This window comes from Dendrobates tinctorius, unplaced genomic scaffold (assembly GCF_039654945.1).
Source record: "Dendrobates tinctorius isolate UK_male_01 unplaced genomic scaffold, ASM3965494v1 ptg000060l, whole genome shotgun sequence".
NCBI lineage: Eukaryota > Metazoa > Chordata > Amphibia > Anura > Dendrobatidae > Dendrobates > Dendrobates tinctorius.
In genome coordinates, this window is record NW_027361728.1 from 35247173 (window position 1) to 35262553 (window position 15381).

General features: G+C 43.4%; 1 protein-coding gene across 6 annotated transcripts in view; it reads right to left on the reverse strand.

Moving 5' to 3' along the window:
* Positions 1–2458: 2458 nt before the first annotated feature.
* ECT2 (epithelial cell transforming 2) overlaps positions 2459–15381 on the reverse strand; it is a 158413-nt gene continuing 145490 nt past the window's right edge. For 4 of the 6 annotated variants that reach the window (XM_073578832.1, XM_073578829.1, XM_073578830.1 and 1 more), the window contains 2 exons: positions 6463–6781; positions 2459–3853 (listed from right to left, as the gene is read on the reverse strand). In XM_073578832.1, the coding sequence (XP_073434933.1) occupies positions 6476–6781 (306 nt within the window). In that variant the 3' untranslated portion in view covers positions 2459–3853; positions 6463–6475. The remainder of the gene's footprint in view (positions 3854–6462; positions 6782–15381) is intronic. The other 2 variants (XM_073578834.1, XM_073578833.1) reach the window with 1 other exon arrangement.

The following is a 15381-nucleotide window of genomic DNA, read 5'->3' on the forward strand; positions in this document are numbered from 1 at the left end:
TGGTCCAGAAGCCAATATCGAGCTACCATTGGAAAAATAGCACTTAATATTGAGTCTCTGCATAAACTTGTTTTTTAGTAGATAAGTTTAAAAAACTTTTGAAATTCTTATAATTGTACCGTTGTTATAAGTCAGTCAAATTTCTTCCCAATTTAAATTTTCCATATTCAATTATTATATTAGGAAACATTTAAGAACCACGGCAACTTTGCCACAAAGTGGAGACAAAGTAAAGCGACAGAAAAAACTTCTCAAGTGCTAAGGGACATAGAAGTCACCAACACTCTGCTGACTCAAATCATAGCGCTCCAAGCCTATGGACTTGGTATAAAACCTGTGACCCGGTGGTTTCGAGGGTATGAGTTTCCATGGTCGATGAGCAGCTGTATTTAAGCCTATCAGAATACACAATCCTAAATGATGGTTGGAGTGGCATAAAACACACCCTCATTGAGCTATGAAAACATGTTCTGAGATGGACAACTGCCATCCTGGATGAGTCTAGGTTTGGCAAAAGCCAAGAGAATGGTGCCTGCTTGCATTGTGCCAACTGTAAAAGTTTGGTGTGTGAGGGATAATGCTATGCTATGTTTTGCAAGGGATGGCCTAGTCTCCTTAGTTTCAGTAAGGGAAATTTCAATGCTGCAGCATATCTAGACATCATGGACAATAGTAGGTTTCCAAATTTTTGGAGAAAAGATTGAAGAAAGCCATTATAAATTCCAGAAAGACTGCACCTTATGCACAAAGGAAGGTCCATAAACGGCATAATTGCACAGATTTGGTGTGAACAAACTTGCTTGGTACACAGAGCCTTGACTCAACTCAATTGAACATATTTGTAAAAAACTAGAATTGAGACTGCGAGCCAGGCCCGCTCAACATTAGTGCCTGAACAAATGGGTAAAAAGTTCCTGCAGCCACTCAAAAGCCTTCTCAGAAGAGTGGGGTGGATTAACTCCATGTACTTAGGAGATGCTACAAAATAGACACACAAATTACAAATATACATACTCTAATTAGATTTCCAGTTTAAAACCAGGTATGCATTAGGAACCCTGGAAAAGATTGTTACTTTATGGGAAGCCCTTATCAAAAAAGCTTGTTGAATGGGGGTGCTAGGTGATAAGATCTTCTGTTTTTTGCTAAAAGTATATATATTTTCTCTCTTCTAAAGATAACATCTACCTAAATCATAGGTCTAAGTAGCCCATATTTTGGGAGTTATAGGGACTAAGAACTCTGACAAACATACAAGTGTCTGACATCTGTAAGGGTTCTTTTACACTTACCGAATTTTTTGCGTCCCGTTTAACGGGCCTTTTTTACAGGCCGTATTGCCATGATTTTTGCGGTCTCCTGCAAAAATGGGCCGCAAAACACCTTATCGAATCGCCGTTTTTCCCTGTTGTAACAAATTGGTGGGAAAAATACGGCAAACTGCAAATACGGTGTACATCAAAAAACAAGCTACCGTTGTTTTTTCGGTACCATTGAAATGTATTGCGGCCATGTCTGTAAGCCGTGAAAAATATCAAGCACGCTCGATATTTTTTCACGGCCGTATATACGGCCCTCACAGCCGTACGGGACAAGGCGCTCCAATGAATTTTTGTAGGCCCTTTTTGCGGCCCTATAGAAATCTATTGGGGCTGCAAAAACAAGTGTAAAAGAACCCTAATGGGATATTACTATGCACCCAGTTATGTTTAGGCATAGAGCTGCAAATTTCCTTCATGCCATAACTTAAAAATGAAAATATAAAATTCTGGTTGCCTATAGCCACCACCAGATTAAAATCTTAGCAAATGATGTACAGTATACAGTGAACATTGATCATAAAGGCTGTAGAAATCTCTATATGTACAGTGACCGGGGTTGTGGAGTCGGTGTTCATATTGGTGGAGTCAGTATAAAATGTACAGACTCCTAAAATATATAATACGTTAGGTGTAGTAGTTCAATGCAGTATGTGCTGTAAATGTTTTCATTATAATTTGGGAAAGTTATAAAATATCTATTCTGTTCCTGATCTAAGGATCTGGGCTTTTAGCAGAGATGAATCTGTGCTGCACTTTATGTACATGCTCAGTAGTGACCAGTGCTGTGGGGTCATAGATGAGATGAATCTGTGCTGCACTTTATGTACATGCTCAGTAGTGACCAGTGCTGTGGAGATGAATCTGTGCTGCACTTTATGTACATGCTCAGTAGTGACCAGTGCTGTGGGGTAGCAGTCAGGGAAATTGAGGAGTCAGAGGTTTCCCTTACTGACTTCATAGCCCTGACAGTGACATCTGAAGTTCGGTGCAAGGCTTTTACCACAGGTCCTATAGAGGTTCCATGATCTGCCTCTTTGGCCAGAACAGTAATGCATCAACTAGTTTCTGGCAATGTGCACTCTACTAAAAACTCAAATTCTTTTTGCAACCCTTAAGAAAAATGCATTCACCCTCTGTCATCAGTATAGCAATTTATTTATATACAAGTTACTGTTGCCGTGAACACAAACCGTTTTAAAACAAAGACGACTTGATCTTTTTTCCTAATACATTAAGTTTCCGTAGGAATTTACGAGCAGCTGATTTAGGTCATACCACATTTCCTATCCTAAAACATAACAATTCAACGTGGAATAGTAGTGTTAGTACATATAACCATCGGAGACCACAAATTCCCTGCATGAAACAAACTGACTACAAATAAATAGATGTGAATGGTTAAAACAAATCAAAAACACACTTAATATAGTCTTAACCCTTCATTAAATATTAAAAAAGGAACACAAATTGTTCTTTCTAGGTAATGCAGGTGGCTCTGTTTAAGCACAATTATTTCCATGAATTGTGATTTGAAATTATACACAAAAATGCTCTAAAGCAAAAAAAAAAAAAAAGGAGAAATTAAAAGGGCAATAGTTAGCAAAAAAAATAGGAAGAAAATGAGCTTTATTGCAAGAGCAGATATTCTGAACAACTCTGTAGAACAGACAATCCTCAGTCTGTTTTCTAAGCACATATCCTTTGTATGTAGTGTCTCAAACCCGACTCCTCCTTGGTACAGGGCAGAGTTTAGAAACTGCATCTGTTATTTCAGACTTAGCCATCAGCTTTCCCCAGCATTTCTCCATGCACAATACAGAAATGTACACTAGGGATTAACCTGGGGTGTACGAAAGTTAAGTGATGCTTCAACATGTCAAGAACACCAAGGGGAAATATACCAGCCCAACTTGTGACCGCATCACAGGAACAAGCTGGTTTCCAGGGGTTAAATCCTTTGCAGCTACTGCGTATGAGGGCATACAATTTTGGGGCCATAGCTCCAAAGATCTTTTTATAGCATTTAGGGGCAGATACACCAATAACCTAGGAGGCTATTGTAGGACCCAACCATATTGACTGTGGAATGATTATATATTATGATGGTAAATTTGATCCTTTATATACACAGACTGACCCATAATCTAGAGGGATAAAGATGAGCCATTGCATGCATATGTACATAAATGAATTGCAAGTCATTTTACATCCAATGATCATGGCAACACAAACACTTATAATGCACAGACACGACAGATGACAATCTTTGCCATTTATACACATGAAGCCTTAGCCTTGCAATCGGGTAGAACACATAATTCGACACATTACTAAATCAAGTCTTCGTCTTCATTTGAAGTGCTACTGTGAAGTACCATACTGGAACGTCATAATGCTCAAGAACAGCCCGCTGCTTGTCAGTTATTGAAATAAAAAAAAGTCTATATTCCTTAAATGAGATGAGTTGTAGAACGACTGAAGGTATGATACTTCCGCTCAAACAGGTTCACCATTGATGGAGAAGGTGCATTCTGCAAAGGCAAAGAAAAATAATACATGAGCATAACACCATCACAATGGATAATGTGTAATGAATGGGTCCCAAGACCAGATCCTTCACCATATTTCACATTACAAGCTGCGTACATTAATAGCTCCCTTACATCCGATTCGGGTGTACTCAATTTAAAAATCCATGTCAGAATGGCATTATTAATCCATAATGAAGGTTTGAAGTAAATTTTCCACCCACTTAGCCTGATTGACAGCTCTTCAGTGTCTCTCCTCCTGCTGAGATCTCTCACTACTCAGCACACACTGCAGCTGTCAGTCAGGCTGGGTGAAGACTGAATATAGCTGAACTAAAAAAAAAAAAAAAAAAAAAAAAAAAAATGTTAGTCTTAATATATGGATTATAGATTTCTTCTTTAATTGGACTTTCAAAGTCAGTAAGTAGATATTAGACCTGAGGGGGCCGGTTTACTTTGTTACATATGCAGTTTGCATAATGAAATCTGGTAAGAGATCCACTTTAAGAAGGCAATAGAAAGACATTTTAGAGAAAAGGTAAAACCAAACTTTCCCAATTTGTGCATCTGTGATAAGGTGGAGACTTTGCTTTCTTTCCAAGTTTTTATTCAAATAAAATATATAATTTCTTTGCATGTTACACATCAATACAATTTTCTCCAAAACCATGTAATCTAGTACAGCCTCCTGATCCAAATCCTTGATTGCCCAGCTACAGTTTTCCCTCAACTCCCCCCTATACATGAGTGTTTGGCTCGGCCATTATTCTGCTCTCCCCGTAGAGAGCTTGACTGTTCAGTGGATAGGATAACCGCACAATGACCAATGTTATTCAGTAGGGTAATTCAGATTACCCTTTCTTATTATTTATAACATGGATTGAATGTCATCACGAAAAATTTGCAGCATGTACTATAGCTTCTGTATTTCAGATGAAACTTGCACAAACTATGGTTCTTTACTTTTACAGATTCAGTTTTCAGTGTTCAAGAATTGCAATGTATTTGGTGCGTCAAAAAGAATGCCAACACAAATGAAAAAAAGGGCAATTTTTTCTGAATGAAAATCTGATTTTTTTTTATTTTTTTTTTTTAAACACTTATGTGTGCAAATCAAACTGCTCAATTTTTCTTTTGTCATCTGCCAGTGGAAAGGTCCCAATAAATACTCAATGGTTGGTCCTACTATGTAAATATTGGATGGTTGGACTTTTAAATGATGATATCATGTGTATACGATCATTCACTATAAAAATTATTCTAGCTACCCTGGGTGCATAAAAGACCCACACAGAACCTGATAGGTAGAAGGCATTGATGTCAATTATCCCAATTTATGAACAACCCTGTTAAAAGGGAACCTGCCAATTGAATCACACTACCCCAATTGCGGGTATAAATGAATCAGATCAAATTCACGAGTGTGATGTGTGTATAGATAGGGAGAAACATGACTCTTCAATCAACTAATCGTGCTGAGAAAAGCCAGGCCGGGGGCAGACTGGTCTGGTCTCTGAAGATTGGGCAGGTGAACATAGCCAAACTATTTTCTCCGCAAATGCTGAAGAATTTCAGAAAAAAAAAAAAAAAAAAAAATACCCGGCTCCAGCTGCAATTGTGCAGCCAGGCTCCGATTCATGCTGCAAGCGGTTTGGGAAGGATAAATCAAGTGACAGGTGTTCTTTAACATTAACTAAGGTTTTCAGGAAAATGGGGACAGTTTTTGAAAACTTACTATATAAGAGTGCAACACATACAGACAGACAAGTTTTTGTCAATGATGCCAAAATTGGTGTGTGGATGGCCCCTGACTCTCATTGAAAATGTATCTCGCCTGCAAGACAACTGATCTGGTGATATGCTTAAAAACCTGCCTATCAAATGCAAGCATAGCAGACAGGATTGTTTTTAAAAACAGTAAAACGGGGCATGTTCACCTTTTATTACCCCCGGTAGATACTGAAGCAATGTCTGCCCTGTTAGAAAGTCCACAAAAACGCTGCAACCTGTAACTGGTTCCAGCAGTCAAGTGCCTAGAATCTTCCACCAGAAAAACATCCGATGAGGCACTCAGTCACCTGACCGCAGCAGTTATCCTGTTGACTTCTGTACAAAGTGGCAGTCACTTTTGGATCCAGCGCGAGTTCCAGAGCAGCCACACCTGTATCTGCAGGGGGTGCAGAGAGATGAGCATGCCTCAGTTTATCGTTTGAGATGTATCTATTGTTTTCTAGGCAAGAACAGAGGTTAGTGTCAGACAACCTCTTTAGGGACATATTCATAAAAGGTTATAAACTGCAGCTGTGTAAGCATGACTAGGTTAGGGCAGGCTTTTTGTTTAAGGTTTTTACTCAATGGAAGCAAGTAGAGATGTCCAAGGGAAAGAAACTTATTAGAAAGTTGCTGAAAGGCCACAAATCCACCATTAGCGATATGTAGCAATGCAACAATAGCTCATATCTAGCTAAAATAGGCTTTAAAATCCTTGGAAAGAAAGTCCAAAACAAAATGGTGCATAATGTGCTTAGAACTCCCAATAGACGGCCATCACCAGTTCTCCGATGAGGTGACCAATAGTGAAAGCTGTAACACATCACATCTATGAAGCTCACACAGGTTCATGGTTCACAGAGAAGGCTCCGATCGCATTGTCATAGACTTCTTGCTGCACAGAGAGTCTGCGCCCTGATCATTTTGTCCTGTATAGTCTGTAGTCACAATCTGGGGAATAATTGGAGTTTCCCCCAGCGGACTAGTTGTATAAAGCTGAGGGGTAGACTGGCTTGCTTCTCCTTTCAAAGAGCGAGACAAAGCGCACAATAGCCCATGGGCCCTGGGACTCTGCGAGCTCCCATCAAGGGAGTTAGATCGATGAACAGTAGTGTGTTTAGCGGTTTCATTTATGTCAAATGTAGAGGCAGAACGTGTCATCTATAAAACAGGAATGAAGCGTACTTGAAAGTCATGAGGAATTATAGCTATCCCTAATAAGACAAGTTAAAATGTTTAAAATATGCTATTGCGTTATGCAAAGTGGCATCGTCACTTCCCAGCAGCCTATAAACCCCCTTTAACGGACCCGGCAGGCAGCGAAAGTTTACCCCCAAAAATCTGTTTAATAGCAAACACTGGAATGTAGATTGTCATTGAATGTATGTTTAAGTTGAGAGGGGAACAAACAGAAGTGGAGAAATACCAAATGGACTCAGTACATAATACATCACTCCAGGAAGAGCGAGACCACTCAGCAATCGTAGAGGAAAGAAAAACCCCCATGATGTCATCTGTCAGGTTCCAGATCTGAGCTTGCATCTTTCCTGACAGATGACTGTCACACAGCCATCATCTGCCTCCAACAGTGAGTGAAGCTCAGCTCCACTTTAAGGGGCATTCCCATCTCCAAGATCCTATTCCAATATGTAGTAGGTATAGTGACAGCTAGTTGCCAGTAGTCGTAACCATGGATACCCAAGGTCCTGCAATACCTGCACATAAGGAAAAACAGTGAACCAGAAAAACTATACTACATTTCTAATTTGAAGTATTCACTAATATAATTATTAGGCCTACTACATATTGGGATAGGATCTTGGATATGGGAATATCCCTTTAAATGTCAATATTTGAAAGTAATATAATGCATTTGAACTGGGAAACATGCTATTCCTTTTGCCCATCAGCCCTCCAAGATTAAGGAGTACTGAGAGATTGCTATGGCAGCCGGGCGGGGTCTGCTGAAGGCTAGTGTTGATTTTTATAATATATTTTGTATCACACACAAACTTTATTTATTGAAGTAAAATACTTTCTAGTCAAAAATATATACAAAAACCCCCATTCACGCCATAAATAAGCATATGTGGCATCACCGCTTCTGTAAAATTGCAGTCTATGAAAATACGACGTTAATCCAACAAGTAAATGCCGTAAAAAGACAAATACCATTACACGGCCAGCCTCCATTACTGAGAAAGCGACAGTGCGCTCCTTCGTCAGCTCTAAAAGGAACTGATAAACAGGCAAGAGTATACCGACTGTTCACCACGTTCTCTTCTTACATCACTAAGAGGCAAGGCTAGCAGTGGGCTCCCTTGCCAGCCCATGACACTTCATGAGAGCCAGGAAGGGAGCGCACAGCCATTGTACATGGAGAGTAATATTGCACAGTGACAAGCATACCATCATACTGAGCATACGTTGGCATTGACTGTGTTGGCCGCTATAAAATGCGGCCGTTGCCTATCAGGGCTTATCTACAGCATTCTATAATGCTGTAGATAAGCCCCCGGTCCAACTTGAAAGAAAAATAAGTTTTATTATACTCACCTGGGGTAGGCGGGGTGCGGTCCGATGAGTGTCGCAGGTCCGGGTCCTCCCATCTTCTTGCGATGCCGCCCTCCTGTTGCTTCATCGCTCCCTGCATCGCACTTCTGCGCAGGCGTACTTCTCTGCCCTGTTGAGGGCAGAGCAAAGAACTGCAGTGCGCAGGCGGTGGGCCTCTCTGACCTTTCCCAGCACCTGTGCACTGCAGGACTTTGCTCTGCACTCAGAGCAGAGAAGTACGCCTGCGCAGGAGCGTGATGCCAGGAGCGAGGAAGCAAGGAGAGTGGCGTCACAATATGGGAGGCGCCAGACCCGGACCTGCGACACCCATCGGACTACCCCCCTAGTGAGTATAATAAAACTTGTTTTTCCTGACAGCACCACCAGGAGGTTGTCCTTATCCTTGATAAGGACAGGAACACAGAAGAGGTTAAATAGCCCCTCCCCACTAACACCCTTCAGTGTTTTTCCTGTCCCTATCAGAAACAGACACAGGAGCGCAGAGGTGCATTAGGTACCTGTTTAGGCCGGCATTAGAGAAGTCAGCACCCGGTGGAGCAGGAGTTCCCGGCAGAAGCGGTGCCCTCTCCAGAGGGTTCTCAGCGGAGGAGGCCGAGCTGGAACCCACTCTGCAGCAGCACCGATACCGCCGTAGGTCCCTCAGCGCAGGTTTGAACTGGCTGCTCCCTATCTGGTGCATCCCCCCAGAGGGCTCTGCGTAGCAGCTGCTGCTCCGGCTGCAGGATGCCATTGCCTCGTGCCCTGGACTTCCGGCGCGCTGCGTCATCGGAGGGCGCGCCGTTGACGACTTCCGGGGGTGGGGCCAAGAAACATGGCGCCCAGAGCGACGCAGCCCGGGGCAGGAAGGATTCCACCAAGGCCGGCGTCGTATGGATTCCGGCACCCCATGCATCAGGGGGCGTCAGGAGTGGCGGGGATTCAGACTCGGACAGGTCGGCGCACGGGGAGCGTGTGCAGCAGGGCAGCCACGTCACCACAGCAGCAGCTGGGCTCGGAAGGAAGACAAATCAGATGTCTTGAAGCCGGGTAAGGCGGACTATTTAAAGACACAGACTGGCAGCACACTTGACTCAGTAAAGATGGAAAGTGGTAGCCGTCCAGACGTCTAATACCTAGAGCCAGCCGCGGACCATGTGAGTAAAGGGTTAGTAGGGTCCCTTACAGGTCACGCAGGCATACAGGACCCTCTTTCCTATATATATTTTGCAGGCCAAGGAAGCACCTAAGCAATACACCTCGGCCACCAAGAGGAAACCTAATAAAAAGCACCTAAGCAATCCACCTCGGCCACCAAGAGGAAACCTAATAAATGCCCCCTATGCTCGGCCAGATTCCCGTCGGGACATACAAAAAAACTATGCATATCAGGACTCCTCAAACAAGAGCAGTCCTCTCTCTTGGACATCACAGTCCCCGCGTCCCAAGAGGCCCAGATGGGAACTGGAATAGAGTTCAGAGGAAGGAGAGGTGTCAGACTACTCCGATCCTGACTCCGGCGAATGTTCCTCAGCAGCTTGTCCAGAAGAAAGGAAGCGATACCTTTTTTCTGCGGAGGACACCGACACACTGCTACAAGCGGTCAGAAACGCAATGAATGTAGAAGATTCTACAGAACCACGAACAACCCAAGATGAGATGTTCGGGGGCTAAGAGCTCGCAGAAATAGTGTTTCCTGTTAATAAACATAACTCACTGAAGGAGAGATTACTCATCTCCTTTCCAAATAACACCTTACCACCTGTGCCCTTGACCCCATCCATTCCCACCTGCTCCCCAACCTCACTACCATGATCATTCCAGCCCTAACCCATCTCTTCAACCTATCCCTATCTTCTGGTACCTTCCCCTCTGCCTTCAAACATGCCACCATCACACCCATCCTCAAAAAAATCAAACCTTGACCCAACTGCTATGCCCAGTGATCGCCCCATATCACTGCTCTTGTTTGCTTCCAAACTCCTTGAACAGCATGTCCATGCTCAACTTTCCTCCCACCTCTCATCCAACTCCCTCCTTGACATCCTCCAATCTGGCTTCTGCCCCCACCACTCCACTGAAACTGCCCTGACCAAAATTACTAATGACTTACTCACAGCAAAAGCTGACAGTTCTCCATCCTCCTCCCTCGACCTGTCCTCTGCCTTCGACACAGTCGACAACTGCCTACTGCTACAAATTCTCTCTTCCCTTGGCATCAAAGACCTTGCCCTGTCCTGGATTGCCTCATACCTTTCTGACTGCACATTCAGCGTTTCCCACTCCCACACTACCTCTCATCCCTCCCTCTGTCTGTTTAAGTCCCCCAAGGCTCCTTCCTGGGGCCCCTACTTTTTGCCACCTATACTCTTGGCCTAGGACAACTCAATGTCCCATGGCTTCCAGTACCACCTGTATGCGGAAAACACTCAGATCTACCTCTCTGGCCCAGATGTCAACTCTCTGCTGTCCAGAATCCCGGAGTGTCTATCAGCCATATCCTCATTTTTCACCTCTCGCTTCCTAAAACTCAATGTAGACAAAACTGAACTCATCTTTCCATTTCACGTATCTTCACTACCTGATCTATCCATTATGGTAAACGGCATCACGCTCTCTCCCGCACCTGAAATCCGCTGCCTCGGAGTGACTCTGCCCTGTCCTTCAAACCACACGTCCAAACTCTTGCCGCCTCCAACTCAAAAATATTTCCAGAATTCGTCCCTTCCTCAGTCCTCAATCTACTAAAACTTTTGTACATGCCCTCATCATCTCCCGCCTTGACTACTGCAACACTCTCCTCTGTGGCCTCCCTGCTAACTCTCTTGCACCACTCCAATCTGTCCTCAACGCTGCTGCCCGACTAAGCCACCTCTCTCCTCCCCTGTCTCTCCCCTCTGCAAATCCCTCCACTGGCTCCCAATTCACCAACGAATCCAGTTCAAACTACTAACACTGACCTACAAAGCCATCCACAACCTATCCCCTCCCTATATCTCTGAACTATTCTCCCAATATCTTCCCTCACGTAATCTTCGATCCTCCCAAGACCTCCTACTCTCCTCCACACTTATTCATTCCTCACACAACTGCCTCCAAGATTTCTTCCGAATATCCCTTATCCTCTGGAATTCCATGCCTCAATACGTCTGATTATCCACTACCCTCGGATCCTTCAAATGGAACCTGAAAACGCATCTTTTCAGGAAAGCTTACAGCCTGCAATAACCATTCTGCCTCCTCGCCACCACCTCAAAACCATCAGAGCTGCTGCACGCCCGACCTTCTGTCTCTTCCCCATTATCCCATAGAATGTAAGTCTGCAAGGACAGGGTCCTCTCACCTCTGTACCAGTCTGTCATTGTAAATTTGTTTACTGTTAACGATATCTATAACTTTGTATGTAACCCCCTTCTCATGTACAGCAGCATGAAAATTATTATTACTACGATGCTAGTGGAAGAATGGGAAGAATCGGGGAAGAAACTGATAGTCCTAAAGGACTTCAGATGCTGCCTTCTTTTTGATCCAGAAGAGAAAAGTGTGGGAGACAGTCCCAAGATTGACATACCCGTAGCCAGGGTGTCAAAGAAAACGGCTATTCCCTTTGAGAATTCGTCCAGCCTGAAAGATCCAATGGATAACAGATCAGAGGACCTCCTCAAGAAAACCTGGGAAGCATCAGCAGCCGTTATGAAGGCTAACATAGCAGCCACCTCGGTAGCCAGATCAATGAGCGAGCTAGAAGATCAAAATAGGGACAAATCCCCCAGAGAGGAAATCCTAAAATCACTACCTCTCCGCCGAGGTGTCCGCCATGAAGTCTATAGCCATTCTCAGGAATCAGTCCGCTTCGCCGCAAGAAATAATGTCCTGTCTAATGCAGCAAGACATGGAAGGTCGATACCTCCAGGGGACATGGGACCCATCAATACGCAACCGGTCCTCGAATTACAGAGAGTTCAGTGCGGTCTGGGAGGCACTAAAGACATGCCAAAGAGAACTGAGGGGTCAGAATAGCAATCTTCTCAGACAATTCAACTACAGTTGCCATCCTTCAACATCAAAGGGGTCCAGACATCGTCACCTGCAGGACCTAGCTCACGAAATCTCTCGGGGCAGAACAATCTATTACGGCAGTCCACCTGAAAGGATCCAAAAATCTGGTAGCAGACTTCCTAAGCAGAGAGAAGGTCCAACCTTCAGAATGGTCACTAAACGAGGAAGTCTTGACACAGCTATCCCAACACTGGGGGACACCAGAGATCGATTTATTTGCCTAAAAGAGGAACTCAAAAACAAGAAAATTCTTCTCAACCCAACAGACAGCCCAACAGGAGTAGACGCTTGGGCTCAGGAATGGAACATGAAGCTGGCTTACGCCTTCCCGCCACTTGCTCTTATACCAAGGGTCTTAAGGAAGATGCAGGAAAGCAGAGCATCAGTAATATTGATTGTTCCTTACAGGCCCAAAAGAAGCTGGTTCTCCCTACTAAGATGGATGGCACGGGAAGATCCAATATTACTACCAGCAAGATGGGACCTTTTAACTCAGGGACCCCTAGTACATAAGAGACACTACAGCTATCGGCCTGGATCCTGAGGCGGAGATCCTAAAATCATAGAATCATAGAATCATAGAATCATAGAATTGTAGAGTTGGAAGGGACCTCCTGGGCCATCTGGTCCAACCCCCTGCTCAAAGCAGGATTTGCTAAATCATCCCAGTCAGATGTCTGTCCAGCCTCTGTTTGAAGACTTCCATTGAAGGAGAACTCACCACTTCTCGTGGCAGCCTGTTCCACTCATTGATCACTCTAACTGTCAAAAAGTTTTTTCTAATATCTAATCTGTGTCTCCTCCCATTCAGTTTCATCCCATTGCTTCTAGTCTTTCCTTGTGCAAATGAGAATAAAGTTGATCCTTCTACAATGTGACAGCCCTTTAGATATTTGTAGACAGCTATTAAGTCTCCTCTCAGTCTTCTCTTTTGCAAACTAAACATTCCCAAATCCTGCAACCTCTCCTCATAAGACAGGGTTTGCAGACCGGTCACCATTCTGGTCGCTCTTTTCTGAACTTGCTCCAGTTTGTTGATGTCTTTTTTAAAATGTGGTGCCCAAAACTGGACACAATATTCCAGATGAGGTCTGACCAAAGAGGAGTAGAGGGAAATAATGACTTCACGTGATCTAGACTGTATGCTTCTGTTAATACATCCTAGAATTGCATTTGCCTTTTTTGCTGCTGCATCACACTGTTGACTCATATTCAGTCTGTGATCTATTAGTATACCCAAGTCTTTTTCACATGTGCTGTCACTTAGCCCTATTCCTCCCATTCTATATATGCTTTTTCCATTTTTATTGCCCAGATGTAGTACTTTGCATTTCTCCCTGTTAAAAACCATTCTGTTAGTTGCTGCCCACTTCTCCAGTTTATTTAAATCTTTTTGAATCCTCTCTCTCTCTTCTCTAGTATTAGCTATCCCTCCTAGCTTTGTGTCATCAGCAAATTTAATCAGTTTACCCTCAATTCCTTCATCTAAATCGTTGATAAAGATGTTGAACAATACAGGGCCCAGGACAGAGCCCTGTGGTACCCCACTTGAGACATTCTTCCAACTGGATGTGCAGCCATTTACGACCACTCTTTGGGTCCGATCACTAAGCCAGTTATGAATCCACCTAACAGTTGCCTTGTCCATTCCATACTTAATCATTTTTTCAATAAGGATTGTATGAGAGACTTTGTCAAATGCTTTGCTGAAGTCAAGATATACTATATCTACAGCATTTCCTTGATCCACCCAATCAGTGATACCGTCATAGAAGGAAATTAAGTTAGTCTGACATGACTTATTAGTTACAAACCCATGCTGACTCTGTTTAATCACTTCATTCTTATCCAGGTATTGACATACATGTTGTTTAATAATTTGTTCAAAGATCTTTCCTGGTATAGAAGTCAGACTCACCGGCCTATAGTTACCTGGGTCCACCTTCTTCCCCTTTTTGAAGATAGGAACAACATTTGCTCTTCTCCAGTCTTCTGGCACTTCTCCTGTTCTCCAAGAATTTTCAAAGATTATAGAGAGGGGTTCAAAAATTTCTTCTGCTATCTCCTTCAGTACTCTGGGGTGTAATTCATCTGGACCTGGAGACTTGAATTCATTTAGGCTAGCTAAGTGTTTCCTCACTATCTTTCTGTTTATAGATATCCTGGATTCTTCTATTCCCTTAATAGGACAGTGAAATCAAAGGGGCTCTCCGAACCAGTAATATCTACTATGCAAAATAGTAGGAAACCAGTAACCTCAGCCATATACTGGAAAATATTCTGTTCTCAATGTAAAGTGCCAGTATCAGTCACCCAGGGTCCAGATATTCCCCATATTCTTGACTTCCTCCAGGTGGGCTTTGACAGGGGACTGAGGCCTAGTACACTGAAAGTACAAGTGTCAGCCTTAGGTTCATATTTTGACTTTCCACTAGCTAATCATCCCTGGGTGGTGAGGTTCATAAAAGCCACACAGTGTATGAGACCCACAATCTGAAGCTTGATACCACCTTGGAATCTCAGCTTGGTCCTAAATGAGCTACGCAAGGATCCATATGAACCACTAGAGCAGGCCCTCTTAAGATCAGTGACATTTGAAGCCCTCTTTCTAGTAGCAATAACTACTGCGAGACGCATAGGGGAGATTCAGGCCCTGTCTATAGAACATCCATATTTAAAGATCCAGGAAAACTGCATGGTCTTAAAATTAAATCCAGCCTTTCTTCCCAAAGTGGTTACGGATTTCCACCGGAGTCAAGAAACAGTAGTACCTGCTTTCTGCCAGAATTACAGCAACGAGAAAGAACGCTCTTCTCCACCTCTTGGATGTTAAGAGCCATTCTCCAACACTTAGAACTCACAAAAGACTGGAGAGTAGACTCTAATCTCTTTATCCAAATGGCAGGCAAAAACAGAGGGAAGAAGCCATCGAAAGCTACCCTGGCCAGATGGTTGAAGCCAACTATCAGTGCAGCATATGTGGGAAACTCTGCCAGAAAACCTTAGGGCCCATTCTCTAAGAGCCGTTTCTGCCTCATGGGCAGAGAGGGCGGAAGCATCCATGGACAAGATATGCAAGGCCGCAACCTGGTCTAAATCTAAATTTAATACCTTTTGTAATTATTTGAATGTCACGGCAAATCTTCAAAACA